The sequence below is a fragment of the Myotis myotis genome, unplaced genomic scaffold (genome assembly GCF_014108235.1).
Source record: "Myotis myotis isolate mMyoMyo1 unplaced genomic scaffold, mMyoMyo1.p scaffold_m19_p_2, whole genome shotgun sequence".
In the NCBI taxonomy this organism is placed as follows: Eukaryota; Metazoa; Chordata; class Mammalia; order Chiroptera; family Vespertilionidae; genus Myotis; species Myotis myotis.
Window position 1 is genome coordinate 26979260 of NW_023416324.1, and position 16647 is coordinate 26995906.

General features: G+C 46.3%; 2 protein-coding genes across 14 annotated transcripts in view; one reads left to right on the plus strand and one right to left on the minus strand.

The window, feature by feature from the left end:
* KIF2C (kinesin family member 2C) overlaps positions 1-15717 on the minus strand; it is a 29477-nt gene extending 13760 nt beyond the window's left edge. The window contains exons 1-10 of one of the 13 annotated variants that reach the window (XR_004974213.1): positions 14878-15701; positions 13778-13872; positions 9277-9372; positions 9064-9112; positions 4913-5035; positions 2320-2442; positions 1454-1554; positions 750-845; positions 341-395; positions 92-254 (exon numbers count right to left, since the gene is read on the minus strand). Coding sequence is in view for 12 of the 13 variants with exons in the window: in XM_036351182.1 (XP_036207075.1) it covers positions 92-254; positions 341-395; positions 750-845; positions 1454-1554; positions 2320-2442; positions 4913-5035; positions 9064-9112; positions 9277-9372; positions 13778-13872; positions 14878-14941 (965 nt within the window). In the remaining variant the exon portion in view is untranslated. Of the gene's footprint in view, positions 1-91; positions 255-340; positions 396-749; positions 846-1453; positions 1555-2319; positions 2443-4912; positions 5036-9063; positions 9113-9276; positions 9373-9520; positions 9545-13777; positions 13873-14419; positions 14662-14877 lie in introns of those variants that run through there. The other 12 variants (XM_036351182.1, XM_036351181.1, XM_036351177.1 and 9 more) reach the window with 12 other exon arrangements.
* On the plus strand, positions 12075-12538 carry LOC118676756 (40S ribosomal protein S15a-like). The gene has a single exon (XM_036351183.1). It carries the CDS (start codon positions 12090-12092, stop codon positions 12441-12443), a length of 354 nt encoding a protein of 117 aa, XP_036207076.1. The 5' UTR covers positions 12075-12089; the 3' UTR covers positions 12444-12538.
* Positions 15718-16647: the final 930 nt, after the last annotated feature.

Genomic DNA, 16647 nt, shown 5'->3' on the forward strand with positions numbered 1-16647 from the left:
TGTGAGCAGTGTTAGCACAGAGCCTTGCATGGAAAAGATCAAACAGGGTGAGGGGAGGTGGGGGGGTGGTGAGAAGAGGCGAGGGACTAACCTATAGATGACTTCATTTGAAGCTGTTTCATCAAATGCAAAGTCAAAGCAGAACGCCTGGTTCTCCAGATACTTTGTTAAGTCCACTTTTAACTTGGGCTCGTGTACGAAGAGGAGACACTTGCTAGGAACAGAAATCACATCAATTTCTTTCTTGGCCAGTTCTGCAGAAGGAGAGTATTTTCAGGGGATGCTCCCTGGACACAGGCACCCTCTATTACTCCAAAGCCCCTTTCTGACCGGAGTTTACCTTGTTTATTCAGCGGGCGCTTCCTAACACAAACGCATATCCTGTGCTCTTCTATCTTCAAGAGGATGAGAGAAGACAACCAACCAACAGAAGGTTAGGGCAGTATTAAAGAACGCTTCTCCAGAGCCCTCCCCTCCAGCCCAGGTCTGGCCCAGCCAGGAGCCAAGATCTAACACTAGGACCCTGCCTCCCCATAGTTACTCAAGAGCATAGAAGATAAGGTGGGGTAGAGGGAAGTTTATAAAAATCAGACTCTCATCTAGGTCTCACTAACTCCACTCACCAAAGGATCTTAAGAATACCTGCAACGGCAAGGGAAGACTGCTCGATGCTCTCCTTTACAGTTTTCTGTCTCTTAATTGTAAACCTACTCAGGAAGGAGAGGTAGAAGCCCTTTGGGTTTACTTACAGGATCAGTCATAGTAAGGGGATGACAATCCAACGTAGCCCGAAATTCCTTAATCATCCGGGAAAATTCCCAGTTTGGAAAGCTGTTGTCATACTCCTGTTTGGGACAAGAGCAAAAAGAAACTGACTGCTGAGATGTAAGTGCGCCTCGACTTCAGTACTAAGAAAAAGCACCATCTCTCCTTGTGCAATTGGTCCATCAGAGTTGACAAAACCCCCACATGATCTCACTTCCTCCCACCCTGACTCTAGGCTGAGAACCCAGGAACAAAGCCCTGGGAATAGAGACTGGCAGGGGGGCCTAGGCATGCACCAAACCACTCTAGGAACTAGGGTGAGGGCCACTTAGGAGACAGAAGGCTGGGATTCCCCAGAGCAACTAAGGGGAAATGCTCCAAACTAGAACTGCATTGCAGCACCTCCACCACATACACACAACTAGGAGGTTGGGGGAAACAGGCAACGGTGCTCTCTGACAGGCGTGCCCACTGAACAGTAGGCATGAAATAGTCCCCATGTGAAGGCCCTCAGAAGAATATCTGACTTATTTGTTCTCTGAATCCTGATGAGACACCAGTTAAACTTCCTGGATATCAGAACTGGAGTCTCAGTAATGCTGGGCCCAACTGTATCTGTGTTGCCGTTAACGCTGCAGTTAAGGATACCTGTCAAAAAACCCATGCCCCAGCTTCCCAAGAAAGATACCTGAGCTCGCTTTGTTCTCATTTCAGAGATCTGGGCCCTCTTCTCTTCTCGTTTGTTCTTCATTTTTTCCATTTCCTTCACAATACATGATTTCCTCCGAACTAGGGGAAGAAAAGCTCATTCTTTTACTTGTCTAGGCCAGCGAGCCTATTCTTCTCCAGCTGCTGTACTGAGTCCTGGGCTTTCCTAGGACTAGACCTTCTCGACCTTTAGACTTAAATTACCATATGCAAGGAGAGGAAGCAGTAGATGTGACTCTTGGGATGGTCAAACTCACAAAGTAAAGATCTGCCCATGTGAGTACTCCAGGTCTAACCCAAACTCTCCCCATACCTCGGTGGCATTTTCTCAACCACCAGAGAGGTGAGACCACCACTATTTAGTCTTAATGGTTACTCTAGGCCAGTGGTTCTCAACCTTCTGGCCCTTTAAATACAGTTCCTCATGTTTTGACCCCAACCATAAAATTATTTTCATTGCTACTTCATAACTGTAATGTTGCTACTGTTATGAATTGTAATGTAAATATCCGATATGCAGGATGGTCTTAGGCGACCCCTGTGAAAGAGTCGTTCGATCGCCAAAGGGGTCGTGACCCACAGGTTGAGAACCGCTGGTCTAGGCTGTTCTTCAGGTGTCAGCCAAGACACTATAGTTTGTGACAACACTTCAATTACATTAGAAGGTTTCTGCCAGCTTAAGGGGACAGGGTCACCCTTGTGCAAAATTGATTCCATGGCCACAGGGAAACATGCCCCCAAGTAACAAGTGCAGTTTGAACTCAGGTGCCACGGCAGACCAGGTGTGAAACAGAATGACGCTGCCCTGCACTAGGAGTAGGGCAGCAGACAGCTCAGCATGTCTACCTGAGTTCACCGGGTTTGCAGAAGAGCTGCCTCGCATGGAACGGACTTGCTCTTCTACCTCCTCGCTGACCATCGTAAATGGTATTTCAGCCACTGCAGGGCAGGAGTTCCTAGGGGGGCCAGCTGTGAGGAAACAAGAGTCACTGGCGAAGCTGGCAATGCAGCTGTACTCAGCCGAGCCCTCATGGCTCATGGACCAGGATGGCTACTGACTGCCAGCTCAGCAAGGGCTCAGGCTCCTACAGTGTGAGCAGAACTTGGGTTTTTGCCTTCACCTCAGCCCACACCCTGAACCGGACCAGTATCTCTGCAGGGGCTGGCTCCTGGGTCAAGAAATCTTGAGTTCCCTGCCCAGGCCAGTTTTGCTCGTGGTTAGAGCATTGGCCTATGGACCAAAGGGATGCAGGTTCGATTCCTGGTCAAAAGCACAGACCCTGGTTATAGGTTCCATCCCAGGCCCTGGTCAGGGTGCATGTACGAGGCAACCAATCGATATGTCTTTCACATACATGTTTCTCTCTCCCTTCCACTCTCTCTAAAAAAATCAATGGAAAAAACAGCCTCACAAAACACACACACACACACACACACACACACACACACACACACACAAAGATCAATGGGAAAAAATATCCTCGGGAGAGGATTAAAAATAAAAAGGGTGAGTAACTCAGTATGGGCTTCACCATGAAGGGAAAAGCCTTTTAAGGCCTGAATTCCTTAGGCTTGACCCAAGCATGGGTTCTTGGGCCAGGCCTTTCTACTCACTGGGAGAAAAGCCAGGCCTTTCTCACTTTCAAAAGCCTTGGAACACATGCCTTAACCGGATTCGATTCCAGTCAAGGGCATGTACCTTGGTTTCGGGCACATCCCCAATAGGGGATGTGCAGGAGGCAGCTGATCAATGTTTCTCTTTCATCGATGTTTCTAACTCTCTATCCCTCTCCCTTCTTCTCTGTAAAAAATCAATACAATATATATATATATATATAAAGCCTTGGAACACACAAAAACAAAACAAAACAAAAAATCCTTAGAACTCAGGTGGTTAACAGGAACAAAGACTGAAAAGCCAGAAATAATGGAAACATGAGCAAAACTAACCATACTGATTCAACCCTGAAAGGTACAACCCATGACAACTCATTACTTCCCATACTTGGTCATGATCCTTTACCTTCATTTTATAAGAGCTAAATTTGATACATGTAAGATGTAATGGTTGTGTATCTTACAAAATCTTCATCTACTTTATGTGTCTAATAAAAGTTGACAATTGCCTGGCCGGCATGGCTCAGTGGTTGAGCGTTGACCTATGAACCAGGAGGCCTTGGTTCAATTCCCGGTTAGGGCACATGCCTGGGTTGTGGGCTTGATCCCCAGTGTGGGGCGTGCAGGAGGCAGCCGATCAATGATTCTCTCTCATCATTGATGTTTCTATCTCTCTCTCCCTTTCTCTCTGAAATCAATAAAAATATGTTTTTTAAAGACAGTTTTAAAATTCCATATGTATAAAATTCAAAAAGAGAAAAAGCTAATTTATGCTATTAGAATTCAGGATTAGCCCTGGCAGTGTGGCTCAGTTGGCTGGGCATCGTCCCATGCTCCAAAAGGTTGATGATTTGATTCCAGGTCAGGGCACATGCCCAGGTTTCGGGCTCAATCCCTGGTAAGGGGCTTGCAGGAGATAACTGGTCGATGTTTCACTCTTACATCAATGTTTCTACCTCGCTCTCTAAAAATCAATTAAAAAAATCTTAAAAAAATGAAGTCAGGCCCTAGTCAGATTGGCCTGTGGAGAGAGCATCAGCCTGCATACTGAAAGGTCCTGGGTTCAATTCCAGTCAAAGGCACATGCCTGCATTTGGGGCTAGAACCCCAGTGGGGGGCATGCAGGAGGCAGCCGATCAATGATTCTCTCATCATTGATGTTTTTATCTCTCTCTCCCTCTTTCTTCCTCTCTGAAATCAATAAAAATACATTAAAAAATACCTTAATCAATAAAGAAAGAAAAAAAAAGAACTCAAAAAAAAATTATTTCTCTTTTACAGAGCTCTGTGGCCTTCTGGGGACACAGTAACTGATCTGTATTATAAAAAATATTCTCATTAGTTCCTGTATGCCCTGTAACAAAACCTTGATGCAAATAATTTCTAATTAAGAAAAAGATAATGGATCAAATTTTCATTAAACCAGAGTAAGTAAGTAAGTAAGTAAATAAATAAATAAATAAAAAGAAGTAGTCAGGAGTATAGGTTTCACTGGGGGCTTAGGAGCTGCAAGGGTGCCTGAGGGGGACTTCTGGGTGCTGGTAATGCTCTGTTTGATCTGGGTGTTAGTTATATGTGTGTGTTCAAGAACTGTATATACTAAATGATATGTTCACTTTTCTGTATATACTGTATATGATGTTTCAAGTAAGGGGGAGAAAAAGGTATTTTCCAGATAAGGGAGCTGTGGGGCGGGGGCAGAACAATACTAAGTGCTAAGTCAGGGGAGTGTAGGAATCTTAGGATATTCCAGAACGGGTTCAGGCAATGTGGGAGGAGCTGCTCCAGGGCATCAAATAGGGAGAACAGATTCATTACTCACTGGGAACTAAGAACTGCTTGCGGGAATTGGCACGCACGGGCAGGTCCACCTCCATACCATCCTCCTTAGGGGTGATGTGAACCTCTGAGAGGGTGGACATGCGAGTGGAGCGGCTTCGGAGACCTAAAGAACCGGGGACAATCAGTGTAGCATGATAAGGAGGGCTGGTGGAGCAACCCTCCAGATTCTATAGAGGGTGAGATGGGTCCTGACCACCAGGAAAGGAAAAATTAGACAGGCTAAGTACTAATGACCCCAAAACTCATTTGTTCACATTCTGCAAACCTGAGAGCTCCTAAGGACAAGGATATCTCCCACAAGAAAATCTGTCTTGAGCAAATGGAGGGATCTACAGCCAATATGAAGTCATTTCTGGAGAGACAGACCTAATCTTGCACCTACCATTCTACAACGTTCTTCCCATACCTTAAAACAGAAATAGCAGTATTCCCACCTGATGGATGGGAATGTTAAAGTTCAGAGAAATTAAGCAACTTGTCTACTGTCCTTTAATTGTAAGAGTCAGAGCCAGGACTGTCAGATTCCAAAGTCTGGGCTTTTCCCACAGCGTCAGGAAGCTTTACAGAGCCAAGCATGGGCCACACATCAGAAACCCAGGGAATGAGCTACCTTGATTTTCTGGAAGAATGCTTAACTGAGAGAAACAAATGAGTTATATTTGAATTCTTGTCCATTTCTACCCATCAATATAGTTTTCCTATAAAAGAGAGAAACAATCCTATCTATCCTATCCTATATAATAAAAAGGTAATATGCAAATTATCCTCATGCCCTCACAAGATGGCTGCCTACAACCAGGCCAGCAGGGGGTTTAGTGAGGGATGACCAAACGACTGAACAGCAGGCTGTGTGGGGCAATTAGGCCGGCGGGAGGGGTGGGGGGGCAGTTGGGGGCGACTAGGCCGGCGGGGGGGGGGGGGGGGGTTGGCAATGAGGGACTAGGCTGGTGGTGGGCCAGTTGGGGTAATTAGGCTGATAGGTGGGCAGTGAGAGGCGACTAGGCTGGCGGGGGGCGGGGGGGCAGTCGAGGACGATTAGGCCAGCAAGGGGAGCAGTTGGGGGCAACCAGGCCAGCAGAGGGGGCAGTTAGGGGGCGACTAGGCCGGCAGAGGGGGGCAGTTGGGAGCGCCAGGCCAGCGTGGGGAGCAGTAAGGGGTGACCAGGCCGGCAGGGAGGGGGCAGTTAGGGTGACTAGGCAGGTGAGCAATTAGAAGCCAGAGGTCCAGGATTGTGAGGGGTCCCGGATAGGAAAGGGTGCAGGCTGGGCTGAGGGGACCCCTCTCCCCACACAATTTTCGTGCACTGGGCTTTAGCATACATAGAAAAGACTAAGTGATCAACCATACGTCTGTACGTCTGACTGACTGGCTGGTACATATGATGCGCACTGGCAATTTAAAAATAAACATTGACTTGCGCATGTGTGATACATATAAAGCTCTAGAAATGGATATTATTGAAATCCCTCATGACATGATTTGTAATGGATCTATTATTGAAGCTACCTTTGGAAATAGCATATCTGTAGATAATTTTAAAAATATATCTAAATGTGTGATTCTTTGTCCTAAAAATGAGAACGTTCATAAATTAAATGAATTTTGGATACACTGGATGGAGGTTTTCACACCTATTTGAGTGATGATTCCATCGATTCAACAGATGATGCGGAAAAGGAAAATTTTTCCCATTGAATTTCTTAATAGTATTACTCCTTCGGGAATGCTGTGTCATAAGTTAAAATTGAAAGTAGGTGCAATCATCATGCTACTGAGAAATCTTTCAGTTCGCAGGCCGACACTCTATCCACTGAGCCAAACCGGTTAGGGCCACGAACTGAGAAATCTTAATGGTAAATGGGGTCTTTGTAATGGTACTAGATTTATTATCAAAATATTGCGACCTAACATAATCAAAGTTGAAGTATTAACAGGATCTGCAGAAGGAGAGGTTGTTCTGATTCCAAGAATTGATTTGTCCCCGTCTGACACTGGCCTCCCATTTAAATTAATTTGAAGACAGTTTCCCGTGATGCCGGCATTTGTGATGACTATTAATAAATCACAAGCACAAACTCTAGACAGAGTAGGAATATTCCTACCTGAACCCAATTTCGGACATGGTTAGTTATATGTTGCTTTCTCTTGAGGTCGAAGAGCATGTGACGTTTAAGTTGTAAATACTCCATCACAAGGGAAAATTAGTCAAGCACTCTGAAAGTGTTTTTACTCTTAATATGGTGTACAGGAAGATATTAGAATAAGTTTAACAAATTTATCAGTCATTGTTTTTATGAATGTTGTTTTTATATCATGTTTTTGTTGTTATATCATGCTGTTATTATTTATTTATTAATCAATTTATATATTATTTTTATATACATTACTAATTAGTAATTAGTAAAGAAAATTTACTACTTTTCTTTCAACTCTGACACTTCTATTATAGAGAAAGGGCGAATAGCGATATTAAAATATTTCTTCTTAATTTCCTTTCAATGTGCACAAATCTGTGCACTGGGCCACTAGTTCACCTATAAAATAAGTCATACATTTGGAAATAGAACATGTGGTGTCATATAGGCCAACATCAACTTGTACTGAATTTCTGAGTCTCCTAAATTTAGGTTGATCTGATGACTCTATATAATCCAGTGGTTCTCAACCTTCTGGCCCTTTAAATACAGTTCCTCATGTTGTGACCCAACCATAAAATTATTTTCGTTGCTACTCCATAACTGTAATGTTGCTACTGTTATGAATTGTAATGTAAATATCTGATATGCAGGATGGTCTTAGGTGACCCCTGTGAAAGGGTTGTTCAACTGCCAAAGGGGTCGTGACTCACAGGTTGAGAACTGCTGATATAATCCATGTCTTTCATAAAGAGCCTAAATTATTAATATTTTCCTATTTCCCAAAAGATTTATAATCTTCTGCTTCATTTCTACTGTTCAATAACATGCACCTTTATTAAGATTTTTCTTTTCCATTTATAAGGAGCTGTGGCAATATCTCTTGGGGTCGGGAGTGAGACCGCGGCCACTTTCATCTCTCCTGCAGGCCAGCAAGAGAGGGCCAGCACCACACCACTCATGCCCAACCCAAGCTCACATCTTTCACCCTGGGCCATGTAATTACTTTGGTTCCCGGGATAGCTAGATCATGCAGGGCAATGACATTCTCTGGACTGGGATAGCCCATGCAGATATAGCTGGTTCCGAATAAGCTGGGTTTCTTGGGCAGTTTGTGCCTACAGCCACCCACTATGGTCAATAGACTATTGTAGTCAAAGTAGGTTTAGGCTGACTTCTGCAGAGAAAGCCCAACCTTTTAAGGCACTGCTGAAATCCCACTCGTCCGACCTCACCCCCAGATCTCCATAGCTCCATGGACTATACTTCTAACTGGCCTGGACCTAGCTTCTCTGACAGCTGGTTCACCACCTCACTCCAAGGCGCACTGTTCCCCTGAGGGAAGAAAACAAGCCTACCAAAGCTGATTAACACTCTGGATTCTACAACGAAGACTTCTAGACCAGTCAGCAAATTTCCCAAATGCACCAGGTCCCTGAGAGGTTGGTCTACGAGCTGTAGGTTGGATGGCTGGATTCATTTTTTTTAACTGGCTTGAGGAATGATTGACATACAAAAGCTATAGATATTTAATGTATTCAACTTATTCAACTTAATGAGTTTGGAGATAAGTATACAACCATGAAACCATCATCACAATCAATGCCATAAACATACCTATCACCTCTAAAAGTTTCCTCCCAGTCCTTATGTTATGGTTATTTTTTCCTTTTGTGGTAAGAGCACCGTATAAGACCTACCCTTACAGTAAAATTTTAAATAGACAACACTGTTAATCATAGGTGCTCTGTTGCACATTAGATCTCTAGAACTTATTTTGCATAACTGAAACTTTGTACCCTTTGACCAATACCTCTCCATTTCCTCCTCCCTGTAAGTTGGATTCTTCCTCACTGAGGAAGATGGGGCAGGACTCAGCTCACATAGAAATCACCTGCTAAACTGGAATAATGAGTCAACCTCACAGGTTCCTAAGCCCCAGGAACATCATTCTGGGCACAATCCCATGACAATAAGCCAATAGAAATGCATTTACCTTCCTTTGGAGCGGGAATTTTGGAGTTGACTGATCTGCGCTTTTGTTTCTGAAAAACAAAACATACCACCACCATATATGGCTCTTTTCAATTCTCAAGGGCCCAAGTGCCGTGCTGAAGTCCTAGGCAGTCTCAGAAAACAATCCAGCAAAGAGCCAAAAGCCAAGTGAATCCTCTGGGGCACTGGCTGCAGCCAGACGACAGGCACCTACCATGACATTCACCTGCAGCGGCAGATTATCCTTCGGGTGTAAGGGAAGAGGCTGTAAGAGTTCTGGGTTTATTGCAGCCACATCATCAAAATCAATCTGCAAGGAGCAAATGAAAGTTTCGATGAAATAACAGCTTTTTCAATCCAACTGCATCTCTGCAACCAAGATTCAGATTTTACCAACTTTAAATTCCACCAAGTACTAATAGCTATAAACAAATATTTATTCCTTAGCTGTGGTTTACCATCTGGATGTATATTGGTTTCCAATTTCCAAGCTATGGTAGATGTCAGTGATGAGAACGAGATGAAGACAGGCAAACAGGTAGCCCACGGTAGACTTGGGGTACCTGGTTCCCCCACTGTCCTGCTGGGCAGTGGGATCCTGCTGGGCTCAGTGCCTGAAACACGTCTTGCTGGCTGACATGAAGGAGGAAACAAGTTCTAACTGTCCCAGTGATAGGTAAAAAGGAAGAGCCCTTCAGGATCTTATGGGCAGGGACATGTTCCAGAGAGCTGCTACCTAACCCTAATCTATCTACATTTTCTAATAGGCCCAGAAACTTCTTCCCCAGTCACAGCGGCCTGCTCATGCCTGCAGTGCAGTCACAATTCTAGGTTTACATCACCAGAGTCCTGGAACTCTCTAGGGACAACTCAAACACACTAAGGCAGCGGTTTTCAACCTGTGGGTCGCGACCCCTTTGGGGGTCAAACGACCCTTTCCCCAAGGTTCGCCTAAGACCATTGGAAAACACATATATAATTACATATTATTTTTGTGATTAATCACTATGCTTTAATTATGTTCAATTTGTAACAATGAAATTGGGGGTCACCACAACATGAGGAACTGTATTAAAGGGTCGCGGCATTAGGAAGATTGAAAACCACTGGACTAAGGTGAGAGCTTTACCTCCTACTTATTAACTAGCTTATTAAACAATTCATTATGCACCCTAGCTGATTTGACTCAGTGGATAGAGCAGCCGTGGGCAAACTACGGCACGCGGGCCGGATCCGGCCCCTTTGAAATGAATAAAACTAAAAAAAAAAAAAAAGACCATACCCTTTTATGTAATGATGTTTACTTTGAATTTATATTAGTTCACACAAACACTCCATCCATGCTTTTGTTCCGGCCCTCCGGTCCAGTTTAAGAACCCATTGTGGCCCTCGAGTCAAAAAGTTTGCCCACCCCTGGGTTAGAGCATTGGCTTGGGGACTGAAGGGTTGTGGGTTTGATTCCAGTCAAGGGCATGTACCACGGTTGCAGGCTCGATCCCTGGCCCTGTGTAGGAGGCAACCAATCAATGTCTCTCTCACATCGATATTTCTCTCTGCCTCTCCCCCTTCCTTCCACTCCCTAAAAATCAATGGACAGATCCAGAGACAGAGAAGCATTGATCAGATCGTCAAACCTCAGAGGGAAGGGAGGGAAGGGTGGGGGTAAGGGGGAGAGATCAACCAAAGGACTTACATGCATGCATATAAGCATAACCAATGGACACAGACACCAGGGGGGTGAGGGCATGAGCAGGGGTGTGGTGGGGCAAAGGGGGGATAAGAACACATATGTAACATCTTAATAAAAATCAATGGGGAAAAATTCTTAGGTGAGGATTAACAACAACAACAAAAAAGGTATTATGCACAAGTAAGGCAATAGAAAGAGATATTCAAAGATGAATTAAGACATACTGCCCTTCGTTGAGGTCCTGGGGTGGAGGCGGGCTGGAGTGGGTGAATGGGGGAAGAAGGGGGACATAGATAATACTTTCAACAATAAAGAATTATTTTTTTTAAAAAACGACATGTATCGCCCTTGCCTTCAGTGAGCTCACATTCTAATGTGGGGGAGAGTAGTCACATATACAAAGGGCGAGAAACCAAAGCAGCATGGGATAGACAAGGAAGACAGAACAACTGAATGCAAAAGCTGGCAAATACTTCAGGAACCATATTTCTATCCACTTTTTTTGGACAGCTACAGGCCCTTACTACACCCCCCCACCCCCCCTTTCCGATCCCTAAACACCAGAAAGCATTAACAACATGGGAAACCAGAGCCCTAATCCTAGTTCTGAAGTTCTGACACTAACTGATTTTCACATTGATGATTAAGGGTGAACATCCCAGGAGGAAAGAATGAGTGTGAAGGCAGCAAGGCCCCAGGCATGGTCAGAGTGGGGAGCTGCCCCACTTGCCCCTGGCACAAGATATTCTGTGTGATACAAAGAAAAAGGGTGATTGGGATCAGATCTTGAAAAGCTTTGGAATGCCGCACAAGAGTTTGGACCTTATTCTACAGGCAATATATGAGCTGGAGTGAGACCCAACAAGAGCTGTATTTCTAAACAAACAACAACAAACCAAAACAAAACAAATCAGAAAGAACTAGCAGCTGGCTGAAAGCATTTTTAGAAACTTCTTTATTCAAGGGCAGATAATGTAAGTTTTCGATTCGTTTATTTCTCCAATATAGCACATAAATATCTGCATACCTACCATAAGGTGCTACCCTAAGCGAGCCCTGTACATTATCTCATTAAGCTCCATGAAAGAGGTCTGTCTCACCCACACCTCTATCACCAGCACCAAACACAGTGTCTGTCTTTCTTATTGTATTTTCTCGTGTGGCACTTTGAAACCTGCACAAAAGGATTTGTTGACTAAATCCTCACACCAACCCTATGAGGTAGATATTATCATCCTCATAGCTGAGGAAACTGAATTTTTCTAAAAGGGGCAGAAACATGCCTGAGAACATATAAAATAGTGGCAAACTTTCCGCCATCGGTCCGTGCCGCTATAATGGTGCGCATGAATGTCCTGGCTGATGCTCTGAAGAGTATCAACAATGCCAAAAAGAGAGGCAAGCGCCAGGTTCTCATCAGGCTGTGCTCCAAAGTCATCGTCCGGTTTCTAACTGTGATGATGAAGCATGGTTACATTGGCGAATTTGAAATTATTGATGACCACAGAGCTGGGAAAATTGTTGTGAACCTCACAGGCAGGTTGAACAAGTGTGGAGTAATCAGCCCCAGATGTGATGTGCAACTCAAAGATCTAGAAAAATGGCAGAACAACTTGTTTCCATCCCGTCAGTTTGGTTTCACTGTACTGACAACCTCAGCGGGCATCATGGACCATGAAGAAGCAAGATGAAAACACAGGAGGGAAAATCCTGGGATTCTTTTTCTAGGGATGTGATACCTATGTGGAAATAAAATGCCTCAAAGGACAAAAAAAAAAAAAAAAAATAGTGGCAAAAACAGACTAGAACCCAGGTTTTCATACTCCTATCCTGGTGACCTCTTCTCCACACCTCAATGCCTCTAAAGCATAAATGTCTTAGTCACAGCTCTCCTCTTCTCAAAATTCTTCCAAGGCACCCCACTGGCTACAGAATAAAATCTCAAACATCTTAATGCCAGAGATGAAGACCCAGCAGCCTGAGCCTTCTACTGCTTGCAGCCAGCTTCTTCATTAGTCCCCATGAGAGCCATCTGCTAAGCCTTCCTGCCACTCCCACAAGCCCAGCTCATCCTCAACGAGTTCCAGCTCTGAGCTGCCCTAGCACTATTCACCTGCACCATTTATCACAAGTTGCCTTGTTATGTGGTGTTTCAGAAACATACATTCAGAAACAAACATATGCATTCAGAAGCTAGCTTGGGTGAGCATGGTTTTAGGATTCTGTACAGTTTGCTTTCTACAAACACCAGAAATTGTTGATTGCTGCAATTCAGAAAGGCCTTACTAAATAAAATCCCAATGCATCCAAAGAGGATCATGTTTGAGATCAGGAAGGACAACACAGCATCAAAACCAGGCTCTCAGTCCGGCTGGTGTGGCTCAGTGGTTGAGCAATGACCTGTGAACCAGGAACCAGGAACCAGGAGGTAACAGGTCAATTCCAGGTCAGGGCACATGCCGGGTTTGCAGGCTCAACCCCCAGTGGGGGTGGGTGGGAGGGTGGGGGGTGCAGGAGGCAGCCGATCAATGATTCTCTCTCATCATTGATGTCTCTCTCTCTCTCCCTCTCCCTTTCTCTCTAAAATCAATAAAAATATGTTAAAAGAAAAACAGGTTCTCGCCTGGCCAGCATGGCTCAGTGGTTGAGTGTTGACCTGTGAACCAGGAGGTCAAGGTTCGATTCCTTGTCAGGGAACATGCCCCGTGTGGGGTGTGCAGGAGGCAGCCAATCGATGATTCCCTCTCATCTCTCTCTCTCTCCCTTCCTCTCTAAAAATATATTAGAAAACAAAACAAGACAACAGGCTCTCGGCCAAGGTTATGGTTCCGATCCCCAGTCAGGGCCCATACAAGAAGCAACGAAATAAAAGAGAAACAAACAAAGCAACCAATGAATGTACAAGTAACTGGAACAACAAATGGACGCTTATTTCCCTCTCTCTCGCCCCCTAAAATCAATCAATAAAAAATGTTTTAAAGGCTCTCACCCGTCCCATTTCCACACATCTTTAGGTGGCACCTACCTCTTTGCCCTTTGTGGCACCTCCTTCTATCCATTCCACTGAAACACAGGCTTTCTCCAAGTCCACAGTCCTTACACTGGCACTGTGAATTAGGCCTAGAACAGAAAAAGGCCAGAGTTACCCATCTTCTTCACTTTAAGATCCCACAGAGCCGGGTCAGCGTGGCTCAGCGGCGGAGCACCATCCATGCACCAGGAGGTCCCGGGTTCTATCCCCGTCAGGGCACATGCCCGGGTTGTGGGCTCAATCCCCAGGGGGGGCGTGCAGGAGACAGCTGATCGATGTTTCTCTCTCATCCACGTTTCTCTCTCTCTCTCTCCCTTCCTAGCTCTCAAAAACCAATAAAAACATAGTTTAAAAAGATAAAGATCCCACAGAGACTCTCAGTGTGGAGCTGACCTGAAGGAAAGGACAGCTGCCTTTCTTTCTTTTTCACAGGAGCCAAATTCCTGGCACTTCACCCTTAGCACATCCCATAGTGAGGCGGGCAGAGAACAAGTCTTAAAACCGAGCTGACGGGGATAAGGATTCAGCACCCCCACCCCCAAAGAGCCTACAGAGTGGGGCGAAGGTCTGTTTGGGGAGTCACTCTAGTCCTCGGGTGAACTGTCCCTCAGCACAGCGCCCCTCGGGTCCCCCTACCTTCATCCTGACGGTTCTCCTAATGACAAGGGCATGGGAGAGAGAGAGAGAGCAGAACAATCTCCTGAAGAGCAGGGATCTGTCTGGTTACACTGAGCCCCAGCGCCCCACACGCTGCAGGTGCGCAGTGTTTACAGGGGAGCAGCGGGCGAGGAAGCCGAGGTCCCTGCAAGACCAGGCAGTCTCGGAGAACTGTGGAGAGGAAGTGACTAGCACCGCTAACTCCCCGGAAGGTCCCCCGGCCCCGAGGAGCCCCGCCTCTCCCAGAGGACCGGAGGGGGCCAACCGCCAGGCAGGGCCCCGCCCGGGTGGGGAAGGCGGGTTGCCAGTGCACAGACCCGGACCTGTGATGAGGGGCATCCCCAACGGTGTCTCAGGGCCCTGCCGTCTGGGGAGGGGCAGTCATTTCAGCCGCCTCAGAGCCCACGGCCCCCCGGCCTCGGGACCCCGCCCCTCACCATTACTGCGTTGGATCTTGATGTCGAGACCGGGAAACAAGCGGGCCTGAAGCGTCGAGTCCATTGGGCAGTCAGTCGGCAGATGCGCCGGGAAAAAAAAAACACCAAGAACCTCCAACTCCCCTAACTCGACGAAGTCCTAACGCCCGTAAACCGCCGCAGTTTAAACCCCGCGCGCCAGCGTCCCTGCGCTTCGTCACGCCGTCGCCGGCCTCGCTTCCGCCAGTCAGCCGCGCCCCGCGGAGCCTTTTGGGAAATGTAGTTCCCCGGCCGTCTTCCGGCGCCTGGGACCGCCCACTTGTCCGGCAGCACGTCGGAGTGCAGGGCCTGCTGGGAACTCCGGGACCCTGCAGGCGGCTGTTGCTCCTTTCTACCTTTATGTCCGAGGGCTCCTGGATCGCTGGGTTCCCCACACTGGAAACTTCCGTGGCGGGTGCGGTGTTTGAGCGAGGGCTCTGGGGACCTGCAGGCCTCCGGCTCCTTCAGCTACTAGCTCAGTGACGCAGACAAGCTAGAAACCTGACTCGGTTTCCTTCTTTGCACCATGGGGAGCATGTTTCCTCCCGCGGGGAGTTACTGCTGAGTTTAAAGGAGGAACTTATGTTTGAAGTGCGTAGAAGACAGATTCACTAGATGATGTGTCTACCACGTGCTAGGCATGGTGCTAGGTGCTAGAGGTAGTTCTTTTGTTGTTGTTGTTGTTTGTTTGTTCTGGAGATAGCAGTTCTTGCTCTCCTTGACTTAACATCTATATGCCTAAGCAACCATTTGACCATTTAACGGGTAGCTATGATGTGCACTGACCAACAGGGGGAAGACGCTCAAAGCACAGGCATGGGAACATGAACAGACTGATGAATCTCAGAGGGAAAGGGGGAGGGTGGGAAGAGATTAACCAAAGATCTCATATGCATACCAGAGTCCCAGTGCATGGATGGGACTCGGCCAGTGGGGTCCCTCGTCCTGGCCTGCGAGGATCAGGCTGAAACCAGCTCTCTGACATCCCCCAGGGGTACCGGATTGTGAGAGGGCACAGGCCAGACAGAGGGTCCCTACCAGTGCACAAATCCGTGCACCAGGCCTCTCATTCTAATATGAACAGGGGGCAAAAAGAAGTAACAAGCAAATTACAGATTGTGGTAAGTGCTCTGAGGGAAACAGAGCTGGACTAGAGAATAATAGAGGAACCTGCTTTAGGTGAAGTGGCCAGAAAATAAATCTTTGAAGTGATATTTAACCTGCGTCTAGAGAACTAGGAGGAACAGGCCTTATCAGAGTGGAGGGCACGGAGGTGGAGAGCTTCCAGATGATGACTTGAGAATGGTGTGTGCAAAGGCTCTGAGGCAGGAAAAACCTTGGTTTGGAAGAACCCAGAAACCAGTGGGCTGATCGGCAGTAGGTGAAGTCATTTATCATCTGGTAGCTTGTAGTAGAGATTTTTGGCTTTTATTCTAATGAGAAGTCATTGAAGTTTAAGCAGAGTGACAAGATGTGAGTTACATTCGGTGTTTTGCGGATCAGACTTGCTGCTGTGTGGAGAACTGATTTGAGGTGAGAGCATTAGCAGGCCAGAGAGGATGCCTGCCTAGCCTAGGGAGTGACAGTGGGATGCAGCGAAGAGAAAGGACTACAGGTGCATCTTGTTTGGCAAGTGGAGTGAATGGATCTTTGCCGATCGGTTTGTGAAAGGATTTCAATCTAAAATGAAACCAGAGGATGTGAAATGGAGAATCTCACCTGTGCCCTCAGAGGAAAGGAACTTGAGAACGG

Coding starts and splice junctions, on each gene's coding strand:
- LOC118676756 (XM_036351183.1), top strand. CDS start 12,090: ATGGTGCGCATGAATGTCCTGGCTGATGCTCTGAAGAGTATCAACAAT.